A 14,131-nucleotide genomic window follows, 5' to 3' on the forward strand; every position below is an offset into this window, starting at 1 on the left:
TTCTTGGCTATTTAATGTATTTGGGCCCTTTTTTTTGTTAATTTTATCTGACTTGAATTTTTGTTATAGATTTCAAATTTAAAAAATTTTTTAATTGTTTTTTTTTTCATTTTAGGTTTATGTAATCTTTCTCTTTAAAAAAAATCCTTGAGTACTGGTAATTTTATTGACGTCTAGAGTTTATGCCTAATTGGATGTGGCTAGTTCTGGTTTCTAATTCTTTTTATTTCTCTGGTTTGCGTTTTACATTTTTGCTTCTCTGCTTTAATTCAATTAATGAGATTAATGTGCTTCTGTTTTTCTTTGGATTTCTTGAGGGGTCCTGATTTTGCTTTGATTTCCTTGATATTTGAATTAGTCTGGTTTGGGGTATTGGTGTATTAAAATGTTGTGTCATTTTGTAAATGTTTTTCTCAATCATTTCTTTCTTCTTCCATTCTTTTTTCTTTCCTATTCCTTAGTTCTCTTCTCAGTTTTATCAAAAGCGCCAGAACATTTCTGAGTTGTGGTATTTCTATTTTACTAGATTGTAAACTAGGTCTTGGTTTGGAGATCACAAGGTTGGGTTTCTCCTAATGTATCCTCAGTGGACTGGGTTAAAGGTTCTTATGTGTGCGGTTTCACTTTGTACTTAGGTTTTACTTTGGATCCTCCTGATTTTGTTGCTTTCCTCTCTCATGACTCTAAGTTTCTCTGTATCTCCTTTCCTTTCTCCTCAGCACCTCATTTCTTTGGCAGTAGCCTTGCTACCCACCATGTACTCTGATAGTGAGGATGAGTCATCAGAGGCCAGCTCTGTGCACAGCTTGTTCACTGAGGAGTCCATCACTGGGCAGTACAGAGTTCTGCAGCCCTTGGGGCGGGGTTTCACTATTAAAGTGAGGCAATCCTTCCATCGCCTCACAGGCGCCCCTGTTGCTATCAAAGCCCTCGTGAAACGTGAGACTCTGTGGGAGCCAAGGATGTTAGAAGTTGAAATCATGAAGATGCTCAGTCATCCCAATATTGTTTCCCTGCTACAAGTAATAGAAACGGAAGAGAATGTTTATCTAATTATGGAACTGGCCCAGGGAGAAGAGCTACTTAATCGAGTCCGCAAGGCTGGATATCTGAAGGAAGTTGAAGCTAGAGGCATATTCATTCAGCTGCTGAGTGCCATACACTACTGCCATGGTAAAGGTGTTGTGCACAGAGATTTAAAGCCTGACAACATCATTGTGGATGACCATGGACATGTAAAAATTATTGACTTTGGATTAGGTGCCAGATTCATGCCTGGGCAAAAACTAATAAGGCTGTGTGGTGCCTTACACTTCATCCCCCCGGAAATTTTCTTAGGCTACCCTTATGACGGGCCAAAAGTAGACATATGGGCCTTGGGGGTTATTTTGTACTATATGGTGTCTGGTGTTGTTCCATTTCCAGGGAATACACTGAGTGAACAGAAGCAAAAAGTCTTGCAAGGGAGGTATGAAACACCTTATCATCTCTCTAAAAATTTAAGGAACATAATTAGTTGTTTGTTGACAGTAAATGCAAAGCTGAGGCCAACTGCAGAAGACCTCATAAGTCACCCATGGCTTCAGGAACAGGGAAAGACTTTTGCATTTCATTCCAATGGAGACATCAGCTTCCCAGACCCTGACATCATGCTGGCCATGCAAGATATTGGGTTTCATTCGCAGGACATTAGGGAATCATTAAAACACAAAAAGTTTGATGAAACTATGGCGACTTACCATCTACTGAGAATGCAGGCACGTCAGGATGATGGCAATTATGTCCAAACAGAGTTAATGAATCCAGGAGTGACACCTTTCCCTTCAGCAGAAGACCTTGACACTTTGCCTCTGCCTCCCAGGAGAAGGGCCAGTGAACCTTCCCTTAAGACATTAGTCTCATCCAATGACGTACATCCTCTCAGACAAAGAGGGGGGACAAATGTTTCTGTTTCATCCAAAAAGACACCCACTATGGACAGACGTCACAAACGTTCTATGACTGCCCCTTGTATTTACTTACGAAGAAACACTTCAATGAGCAGAGAAGATACCAGCTTTTCCACTAGCTCCCAGGCAGGGAAGGCCTTAAGTGACTCACAACAAAGTGGGACTTCAACTTCAAGCTCCTTGGAGCCTAGGGGCTGGGCAAAATGGAAAAAGAGAATAGGAGCATGCATGAGGACATTGTGCTGCTGTGTGTCACCTCACAACAAGCATCCGAGGAAAGTGTGCCCCCAAAAATGAGAGGACACCATAATGACAAGAAGTACAAGGTATGGTTCAGGAATATTTTTGTATTCACTTTATCTATGGTTTTACTAATGTCTTGCATATAGACAGTTTATGGTTCTTCAAGTAGAGTGAGTTATAAGTAGTTATATCTAGATAGTGTGGGATGTGGGTGCTCATAAAATTAAACACATGTACAATACTTTCTTACTCTAAGAGTGTAGAACAAGAACACAATCAAATCAAATCAAATCAAATCAAATCAAATCGCATCAAAACCACAATGCACCAGTGTAAATCTCTTCTTGTGGCTCAGCTCAGTGTCCCAAGCACAGAACTCAGGATCTTCTGGGCTGAGAAGGGTCTTGGGCCACTCTTCCTCTGGGTTTCTTTGGTCTACAGCCCACCCACACATCTAGTCATGTCAGGTGGAATCTTTCCACACCTATCATTGATATGGGTGGTCATCACACAGTCTTGGCATCTCCAATGTTCTCAGGTCTGCACTGTTCTGAGGCTACACCTTCAACAATGGACTCCCCTGGCCTCTCACAGCTCCAAGCTGTGGCTGTTCTCTACATGCCCTTGAGCCTTCAGCTGTCAGGCAGCTCAAACCAGTACCACCTGGGAAATTCTTACACATTATCAAGTTTGGCTTCCAGCATGAGAAGCTACCTTTGCCACCACTAAACCAGAGATTTTCCTGACATATACAGAGGAATTGCTTTTGAGAGGATATTAGCTCTGTGATGCCTCTGTCCTCCTTATAATGGCCAATGTCTCAGCCGAAGCTGAGTTGCATCAACTGTCCTGACTCATCAAGGTTTCACTTTAATGTTCTGCTCTCCTTTTAAGAAAAGCTGATTCTTTGCCCCCCACCCATGACCCCTACCACTCATCAGTACCCAGAGATTACCAAATCAAATACAATGCAAACTACAGTGATACTATGTAAAATGCTCAGGCACTCCAATTCAATCATTAAGCAATAAAATGGCCCACAAACTTTCCCACAGCCAATCTGATCAAGGATAATTTTTCAGTAGTTTTCCTATTCCAGATGATCATAGCTCAAGTCATTCTTATAAAAATCTAACCAGCACACCTCTGAAGTGCAGTCCCCCTAAACTGCAGAACCAAGTATATTTGTTTCTCACTGTCTCACAAGACTCTGTGTTTGAGGTTGGGCTGGTCCTTTAATTCCTAGACCAGGGAGGAAATCAGAGCAAAACAACCCAAGTGTAAAATGATCGTCTCTGAATACATGTAGAAGGTCCATTTCCACCTCCCACAGATTTGACTACTGTTTTCCCCATGCATATGGTGAGAATGGCAAGCCTTCATTTCCACCAGTGAAGCCCATTCAAGTGAAAGGTGAACTGGATCCCAAAGTGGCTGTCTGAGAGGTTGTTCCCAAAGGACTTTAGCTTCATATTTGTGTGCCTCCTGATGTTGTTGATACTGTTACATTTGATTATTCTCTCAATTAGGCTACCCCACTCCTCTGAGGTAGGTGTTTGTAAATCCCACATTTAAGATATTGTTCCTGTCTGTTCTTCTTTCTGCCTGTTTCTCTCTTAGTGGATCCAAAACTCTCATTCACAACTGAAAGCACAGCGACTGAGGATCATTATCCAGACTGTACAAAACCATCTTGCTTATGGAGAATCTACAAGGCTGAACTCAAATTAGAGAGTAGAACAATGTTTACACAGAGTGAGAAGGGAGGAAGATAGGGATGATGACGGTGAGGTCCTGGGTATGATGGAGATGAGTTTGGTGGAGGGAACAATGGCAGAAGTGAGAGGACATGACAAAGGATCAAGTTTCACAGGAACCAGCCTGGAGATCAGTGTAGAGCAGTTGGTGTGATCATGGCCACTAAGTCTTGTGCCTCCTTGCATTTACAGTGGCAGCTGCAGGACACTGAGATCCACGATCCTATGGTCACTATGTTGTCATTTCTTATGTGGACACAGAGATGCAGAAAGAATAGCATGGGAAACATTGCCTGCTACAAGCATCTCTTTCCTGACCTATAAGGCTCCTTTGGCTAGGAAAGAGGTATACAATAGTGATGGGTTTCCCGTGGGAGTATTCCTGTCATCTGAAAGTCTCTCAGGGAATTCTAGGTAATGAGGACCAGGAAGCTAACAGCAGGTGGAGATAAGCAGAAGCAACAACAACAACAAAAACACTCTCTGTACAGTCCCCTACTCCTACCTCCCAACTTCCTCTCCCACATAGAAGAAAGGCACAGAAGCAGCAGCAGAGCAGTGGCCCTGATTGAAACCACCCCACATGCTCTTGCCATGCCTTTGACTTTCTCTTCTTTGGGTTTGACAGGCTCTTTCCAATTAGACTCTCCTCAACACAGTGCATGCAGAAGCCCTACCATCAGCAGATATATCTACATCTTCTCAATGGCCTTGCTTCTGGCTGATGACCTAGAACCTAGGCTACCTGACATCAGAGGAAGAACGAAGACTTCAGAGGCAGACCCATAAGCCTGCTTTTGAGAACAAAAAGGAGGGAAACTGATTACCTTCTCAAGCTCCTCCCGAAGTGGGCCACCCCACATTTAATTCTCCAGTGAAGACTGGGAGCACATTTCTGTTCCTTCCACTAAAACTCACCATGCAGCTGCAGTGAGGGACTGGCCTCTGTGGAGGAGACCTATCTGCCCTCTGAGCCTTGGTGCTCCTGACACCTACCCTACACAGAGGACTATTCTTTCTTGAATTTGGGGATCTCCTAGAGCTGATGGCTATATCTCTCCCAGTCTTTCCTTATTCATATTCTACTGCCAATGAGAATGTTAAAGTTTCTATTTTGGGGGTTCTATTTATATATTTAATCGTTCTAATAAATTCCCACGTTGGAAGTAAAACTCCCTGTTTTTGTCTCTCTTCACTGTCTGTCCACTCCAACTTTTAGGTAAGTCAACTGCCCAACATGAGTAGAACTGTCTCATAGCCAGCAGAGAGTCCAATCATTGGCATCTCAGTTAGCACAGAGCCTAGTCAACAAAGATTCCAGTCAGTGGGCCTGCCATCCACTAGGAATACCAGTCAGTGGGAAGTCCAGTCAACAGGCAGCTCCATTCAGCCTGTGACTCTAGTGAGAATGAGTTTTAGTTGGCAGGGATTCTAGTGTGTGGCTGAATGGTCCCCAGAGTCAGTGAGGATACCAGTTGTAGGGACTTCAGTCATCTTTGATTCCTGCTAGAGGGGACCCCAAGCCCACAGGGACTCCATTCCTCCGGTCCTCCAGTGGGTATAGACTTGGAGTCATCAGGAATCCCTGTGAGAGCAGACTCCAGTCATCTGGGACTCCAGTCAGTCATATGTCCTTTCCCAGCATCTCTTTTGTGTACAGGTATTAGAACTTTCTAGAGATAGAAGCTGTTATGCCTGTCTGGTTCACACATAATTGCTCTTCCTGCAATTCCTCATCCTACTCTCCTCTGGGTTGTATAGTGGCAGGAAATAAGTGGGCACCACAGAGGATTGTCTCATAGGTGTTTTACACAGAATTTTAATAAATGTGATGTTCATGAATTATGCCTCCAGGAACATTCTTGAGCACCCACCTCCCTAGGACAGAATCAAGCTAGGCAGTCACCATTTTTCTGGTGGGTTGTTGTTATGCTGTGAGTTAACCCAAAGTCTTCAGGACAAGGAACTTCAACAAGTTAGTAAGGTCCCTTTTACTGTGCCATGCCAGTAAATGTGCCTTCAGAGGCATCAGGCTTATCTAAGTTTTCTTAAGGGGGAAGTATAAGGCCCTGTACGTCCTTCAAACATGGGTGGACCGTGTTAGCGATTTGTAGATTAAGCAGTGGGAACTTTGGGTATTGTCAGATAGTTATTTCTGCACAGATATGCATGGGAGCCTGGTGTCCTATAGACAACACTGTGGAGTCAGAAGTGGCATCCCATCCTAAGTGTTCCCCCATCCTAAGGAGTCTAGGTTGCTGAATTCTTAACCTGCATCTTGCAATGAGTTCACTGCTCCTCTGCTGAGATGCTCTCCTTTTTGGAGTTATGGTTGGGATAACACAGTCCCTGTGAGGCTTCCCATGGGTACAGCACTTTCAAACAGCCAGAGTGTGCAAGGGATTCCAATCTGTGATCTAAGTAGCCCAGGTGGAAGTAGGATGAATGGCAATGGATGTGTAGCTCTCCTGTGTTACAGATTTTTACCAATTTTCTACCAATCAGCATTGTGGTAGTTTGAATGCGATTTCTCTCATAATCTCAAGCACTTGAATATTCGATTCCTTTTGGCAGTTTTGGAGGTAGTTAACACCTTGTTGGAGGAAGTATGTCACTGGGGTGGACTCTGAGGGTTAAAGACTCACACCATAGCTGGTTTGCTCTATCTGCTTTGTGCTTTCAGTTTCAGATGACTCCATGTCTGTCACCTGCTGCCATTCTGTCCTTGCCTTTATGGACACTAACCTTCCTGGAACATAAGCCCAAATAAACTCTGCCTTCTACAACTTGTCTTGCTCATGGTGCTTTATCACTGTGATAGAAAAAAATAATATGCATAGCATTCAAGTGGTGGTCAAAGGCTACAGTACGGGAGTCACTTCTTATACCATAAAGGTTTCAGAGCGATCATCTGCCATGTTGACAAGCACCCTTGCCTGCTGTTCAGTTGTAGCCTCTGGCTTTCCCCTCGGCCACCAACACACACACACACACACACACACACACACACACACACACACACACGGTCCCATAAACTCAATTCCTCCCTCTATATCTAACCCTGCACACTCAGCCTCCAAACAGAGAAAAGGCACCAAAAGCCCAGTTCCAACTTCCTGACATTTCTGACATCTGTTCAACCTTGTCCCCTGAAGTTGCTAGCCACCCAAACCCGGCCTTAGTTGACCATACAAGTCCAGCATGTGGCTGACATGTCATTTCCCTTTGCCTACAATCCATAAAAAAAAGCTGCCCTACCATATCCTGCCACAACTTTTTCCAGTCTTGTCTCCTAAGGCTGGAGAGCTTGTCTGGAATCCGTTCCCCAATAAACCTGCCTTTTTTTTTACTTTGAATTTGGTTTGAATCAACTTATTTGCAGAAAACCTATTACCATCTAGATGAGTTAACATTCAGCACCATTTCCCTTATTATCTATTTGGCAGTAGCCCTAAAGATCGAAGTGGTGTGTGCAAGTCCTCGGGATGTACAAACTACCTTAAAAAGAGTGCTAGCATCCATTTTGTTAAACTTTGATAATCTGATAGCAAAAAACTTTGTTATGGTTTGAAATTCTTTGATTCTACTGATATTCATCCTTTTCATAAACTTACCCAAAGCATTTCGTGGCCGGGTGGTGAGAGTGCACACCAGCAGTTTCTCTGTAAGCATTTTGATGCACACACAGGTAAACAGAGATAACCATGCTGGCTTCCTTGGGATCTTAAGAAATGAGAACATGCTTCCCTGAAAAGATGATGACTATCTGAACTAGGCATCTCCTAATTAATAGAGAGGAATTACAGGTAAATTCGAAGTAATCTCCAGGACTGACAGGGACAGTGACCATGGCTAGGTAAGAAGAATGGTGGCAGAATCCTGAGATGGCTGAAAGCTTACAGCAAAGGCCTCATGGGCTTTTCCTCATGCCAGCAGGCCACATGCTGATCAACTGGTTCAACAAGTTTGAGGCTAGATCAGAATCTGTTACACAATAGCTGTGGCCTAATCAGCCATGCTGTCTTCCTTCAAATTGCCCAACTCTAAATTAGAGGAGAAAGACCCTTCAGAGACTTAGAACCCCCAGCCTTTTGAAGACCAGACTTTCAGCTTCCTAAGGACCCACTTTACTCTGAAGAGGGTTTGTCTCTCCTTGTGCCTGCTGTGTGTGTATTTCCTTCCCCCACCCATGATTCTATCTGCTGTGTTTGAGATTTCTCTGCTGCTACTTGTCAAGCTCATGATTTTCCCTGTGTTTTTACTCCTTTCACTGGAAAATAAAATGAGCCTAATCAACCCCCTAGGTAGTGATACTATGACATTATATTTTTAATAATATTAAGTCTTCGTCATTTGTATTGCAAATCTTTACTTGGATTTGCTCTGGTTTGTTTGTTGATTTGTTGGTTTGCTTTGCCATTTGCTTTCCACTTGATTGTTGAGGAACTGACTTTTGTAAAATCTAAACATTGTAAGTCTTTGGTTTTTGAAATTAAGCTACAGACATGACGATGGATTCCAGTGTAGTTGCTGATTATGCCAGGGTTCCATCCCAGGATCCATTGTTTTGAAACCACTTATTTAGATGTGTGTGCATGTGTGTGTGCGCGCTTGTGTGTGCACAACTTACAGGAGTCAACTTTTTCTTCCTAGCATGTGGGTCTTAGGGATCCAATCTAACTTGACCTAAGAGCCTCTATGCAGAGGTATCTTACCAACTCTAGGATCCATATTTTTAAAACTTCTCTGTATAAATATGGAAAAACTAAAGAGGCCATCTCACTGCATAACATATTCAGAGTTCAGAAAATTGAAATTTCATTGCAGAGGTCATCTATCAGGAGCCATAATGGGACAAACTGTAGAGTGAAAAACTATAGATACAGGGTATATAGAATCCTTTTTAGACATATAAAATATTCTTTAGGCTTTCTTTATAAGTACATGGAAAATTTTCTGAGAAACTGAGCCATGAAGCAAGTTAGGAATGTGGAAAGACCAGTCACCATTACTGGAACTGGCCTATCCCAAAGAGAAAGGAAAGAATGCAAGTGAACTAGGAGGACCCAAGCTGGGAACCAAGCTGGTAACTGCAGTGACAGGGCAAGGCCGAAGTAACAGGGCAGGACCACATTCTTGAGAAAGATAAGCGTACAGAGAGTTTTCACCTGACCCTGACTCCCGTAGGTTGGGTTCCTTTGGAATGTTCCACTATTTTTATGTTACACCACCCTAGCAACCCCTCACTCCCTCCCCATTCCTTGGTTTGTGGTTTTTCCCTTTAAAAACCCCTCTCAAACTGGCAGTCAGGGTCAATTCCGCTCCTGCGTGGGCATATGAATTGACCGGCAGCTAGTTGTCACGCCCTAATAAACCTCGCAATTGCTCTGGTACACGGTGTCTTGAGCAGATTACTGGGTGGCTGCAACTTTCTGAGACTTGAGTGAGGGTCTCCCCTCTGCGGAGGTCTTCAAAGCTAATAATCAGCAGGTCATCATCCTGAAATGCTTTGGATTATTATATAGTCTGTGACAAAGTGAGACCTCATCTAGCAAGGCTGTGAAGGACTTATTTTAGGAAAGATTCCTGCTATTAATATGCTTTTCCTATTATTATTATTTATTATTATTATTATTATTAAAACATATATAACAATCACTAAGCAACAGCACACTCCTTTGGAGCAGATCTCTGCAGATCCACGAAGATGTACTGTCTTGTAGTGATGCTATGTAGACAAATAGATGACTTCTTATGTCTTAATGATGATCCTATAAGAATTCCTAAAATTATATAAATGATTACGAAGTTCTTTTACAGTGGGTCCCTTTCTGATAGTCAAAACTGCAATGCGAACTCTGCCAGGCTCCTGAGTGTCATCAGTTAATTGTCCTTAGATAGCATCCAAACTTTCTCCTGCTCAGAGCACATTCCAAGAAGTAGGAAAACAATTAACCAAAGGTCACTAAAAGGGAACTCATGATTTATTATAGGTACTAGGAAAGAAGAGAAAATATTGCCTGGGTTTATCTATACAAAACTTCACTAATTTCTTAGTTATAGTTTTACCCCTTCAGTGAACCTGTGGAGCTAGACAGGTGATGGATGTTTAGCTAGATAATTGCTCCTAATGGATATGCATGTGAACACACTGTGTTGTAAACTTCTATTTCAATTTATGATTTGAATTTTGGTGTGAACTTGTGATGAACTTTGTAACATGTGACCGTGTACTCTGAAGATGCAGAAGTACTGAAGACAAAGACAAAGAAAGTAGTAGTAGTCGTCGTGTTAGTGGTAGTGTAGAGTAGTCATAGATGTAGACGTTCCTTAGGAGCCGTTAGTCCTTTCCTTTTCCCCTGCTTAGAATTTTTTCACTTACAACTTTTTCCTTGCTAGAATTCTTTATTTTCCCCACTTGAGGCCTTACCACTTTTCCTCTTAGATAGCTTTCATAGGACACATTTTACACTTAGCAATAAACTCTATGATAACTTCTCTAAGTGTCTTTTTCTTCCTGGGACCTCAGACTAGCAGGCATAAGTCAGGGCCCAGTAGTTCCTGCTGAGATAGAACAAAGGCCACATTGCCTAATCCTCTGCTATTAGGCTACAGGTGTTAATCACCCAAACCTGCAGTCTTTTACCCTCAAAAGAAGATTATAGGACTTTTTAGAACTTATCATCAGTGTTTCAGTACAGGTCAGAGAGCCAGAAAGCCCTGAGACCCTCAGACTTTAAAGCCATCACCAGAATCCTACTCTGTGGCCCTGCCACTACCTTCTCCAGGCCGGGAGGCTCCCTGTAGTCAACTTAGTCATCAGTATATCACATATATGGATCACTTCCCATCAAACAACTTAGAGTATTTGATTTTTTCTGAGTAGGCTCTTTCCAAAGTCTCCAGAGTTCAAGGTGTGCTCTCTAACTACCCCCTGCCCCATTAACTACCTATGTTTGGGAGAAGCATTCATTTCTCAGGTGATGTTCAAGGTCCACTAGACTTTTTAGTTGGCTCTAAGGCTTGCTGAACTGTGTGTTCAAAGAATTAACAGTCCCAGCAAAAATACTTAAAATACTTCAAAATCATAACAGGTGAAAACATCCTTCTCCCATGAAGTCTTAACTTAATAATACTTGTGATTACTCAGTGCCATTTGGCCACCAAGTCCTCTGCTGTCATGGATATCTGGGACCCTTCTGTTGTTGGCACAGTAATCCATGGAGCCTTCCCAACCAGTGCTTTGAAAAATACCAAGAGACCTGTTTGGTCCTTTCTAACCTCTTTTCCTTTGTTTTGGGATGTCTTCAGCCAATAATGACTCTACTCCATTCTTCTTTATTTCCCAAAGCACCAAGGAGTCCCAGGGGCCTTGGCACTTAAAAGTCTGGCCTTAGGACTCAAGATGAGAGTAGGGTTGGAGCCACCAGGGATCTCTTGCTACAGACACTAACACACTCATAAATGTTACAGTTATTGGATGGTGCATTCATTGGTATTTCCCTGAGGAACACAACCAATAAAATGTGTGTATACATTTATAAATTAGTGTATGCTATAGTAATATAGTATATACATTAATAAATTATATCTTGATATACACACATTTATGGGGTATAAAATTGGAGACCATTTGGGTAGTCCCTCAATGGCTGCATTCACACTAAAGAAGCCAAGAATCCAAGTATCTCACTATCTGAAGCTCAGTGTCTCAGCAGTCCTAGTCTGATGCTGAAGGCCTGGAGGATTCCTATCAACCTGCTTTGATATCAGCAAAGGATGGGGACAGCAGCAGCAGCACAGTGTAGATGAACTTGCCACCATCATGTGAAGGAAGCAGAGAAAAAGCAATACTTTCCCACGTAGACCTGTTTGGATTAGACTGCCACCTGGGGATGCTGCCCCAATCTTAGGTGTTTTTCAAGCAATAAGCAATCTAATCAAGAAAATCCCTTACAGTGTGCCTCTCAGTTTATCTTTTAGTGGATTCCAGTCAAGTTGACATCCAAGACTAACCATTAAAGGTGGGTTCTATAAGATTTCATACACTTGTCTGGGAATGTTAGCCACCCTTTACCATACTCACATACATGGACTAAATAAAATATTTTTGATGCTGCTGTTTATCCACAGAGTAAACATTATTAGATATAGGAACTTGAGGTTTTATTTGATAAAATATTAAATGCATGTTTTATCAGTTCAATGGTGAGGGTGAAGGGAGCAATTTCCTTTTCTAAACATCTCCATGCCTCACTCAAGGGGCATACTACTAAAGCAAACAGAATTTATTTTCCTTTTAAATTCATGTCTTGTAAGGATCCTTCTACTTGGACATTTTGTGTTTCTTAGATTCTGAGGCATGAAGTTATTGCTTGAGAAACTTTGTGTTATATATATGTGTGTGTGTGTGTGTGTGTGTGTGTGTATGTATGAATCAAAATTTGAGTCATATAGGAGACATCGCTGTCCTTTCCATTCCTAAGTTTCTAAGTTTTCACATAAGTGTCTTCATGGTTTCCTAACACTACTCTGCAGCATGAATTGTTATATGTGAAATTTTTACCACAATGTCCCCAGAGAAGACACCAGAAAAGTATCTTGCAGGGAATTTTCATTTCTTTTATTCCAGGGACCAAAGTTTCTCCTCCTGTGATCAGGCCAAGGGTCAGCCTCCATCCTGAGCAACTGCTTTGACCCTGAGTACACAGGACCAGTCAGCACCATGAGTGCTCACACATTTCCATATTCCAGAGACTGTGGAGTCTAGGATTACCTGTGGCAGCAACATCCCGAAATGGGCAGGGTACTGAGTAATTCAGATTAGCAAATATGCATGGCTGCTTCTAGCTCCCCTTCCTGCATCGCCTTGACTTCTATACCCAGACTCAGGGCAGAATCATCTGTGGTGAGAGGGGTCAGTTCAACTGCGTGATTCTTGGAGCCTTTCCCACTGCCAAGAATTTGCCCACAACATATGATTCTTTTTTTTTAATTTATTTATTTTTGAACATGAAATGCTTTTTTATAGCATGTTTTACAATGGGAGGGGGTAAGATGGGCCAGGTGGTGGAAAAGTACAAAATCTTCTTGGCCTGTGCCTTGAAACATGTCATGGTCTATACGGTACGCTGCCTTGAATTATGATCTACCTGCTGTTCTTCAGAAGATATGGTACACTGCTTGAGTTATGGTCTCCCTGCTATTCTTAAGATGATATGGTACACTGCTTTGAGTCTATCTGCAGTTGCTAAGCAGGATCTTGCAGTTGCAAGTTCATTACCATCAGCCGAAAATTGAAGAGGATCCAGAAGTGACTCCAGAAAGGTTCCTGGTATGCCTGGCTTTGCCCCCATTTCCCTCACTAGAGAGCTTGGCCTCTTGATCACCACAACAAAAATGGGCTTTTTCCTAAACCAAGGCCGCCCTTGATATGGCCGCTAACATTGGGGAGCCTTCCTTTAGGACAATATTACACCCCAAACTGACAAATTGTTGGTAAATTGAACATTTACAAGGGACTAGGATGGCTGTGAGTTAGCCCAATGACGGGATTATTGCAGGTCCACTTCCCAGGGGCCCACCCAATGCAGCCGAAAAGGAGTGCGTGGTGCTGGGAGTGGGTGCAGCCTACCTGGCCTAAGACAGGGCTCTCACCCTCCTTTCACCCACAGCGGAGTCCCTTGACGTTGCCCATCGTCGACAGCCTAAAACCTTCGACCATCGATGTGACTCGTCTCACATCAGTGTTTTGGGGTTGTGAACTTGTCTAAGACCCCCCATAATTAGACATCCAAATTCAAAATTCACATAGTTGGGATTGATCATAAGATGCCTTCTCTAACATATGATTCTTTTACCCCCACCCTCAAGAACATTTTAAATAGTTTACTTCCATAAGTAGATAGAAAATTAAGGCTTATACACCAGACAATAGGAGCTTAATGTAGACAGTAGCCGACATCTGGAGTAATACCATTGTTAACTCATTTGTTCTTAACCATTTTAATTGAATAATTACTGTGTGCCAGGCCTCATGTGGCAATAGATACGGGGCAAAATACACATAGTTCCAGAAAAGAAAACTAGGCACAGTAGGAAAATAAGAAGAAAAAAAGCAAGAGTCTTTGGAGAACCCAAGAAAAGGAACTGACTGCAGAGAAAGAGTGTGGTGTGAGTGTG

The 14,131-nt window shown here is 42.5% G+C and overlaps 1 protein-coding gene across 1 annotated transcript; it reads left to right on the forward strand.

Moving 5' to 3' along the window:
• Window positions 1-755: 755 nt before the first annotated feature.
• LOC114633973 (sperm motility kinase Z-like) lies at window positions 756-2,192 on the forward strand (the record flags this gene model as incomplete). The annotated part of the gene is made up of 1 exon (XM_028782591.1): window positions 756-2,192. A coding segment is annotated over exon 1 (1,437 nt), but the record flags the coding sequence as incomplete, so codon positions are not given.
• Window positions 2,193-14,131: the final 11,939 nt, after the last annotated feature.

This window comes from Grammomys surdaster, unplaced genomic scaffold (assembly GCF_004785775.1).
Source record: "Grammomys surdaster isolate TR1022 unplaced genomic scaffold, NIH_TR_1.0 806, whole genome shotgun sequence".
NCBI lineage: Eukaryota > Metazoa > Chordata > Mammalia > Rodentia > Muridae > Grammomys > Grammomys surdaster.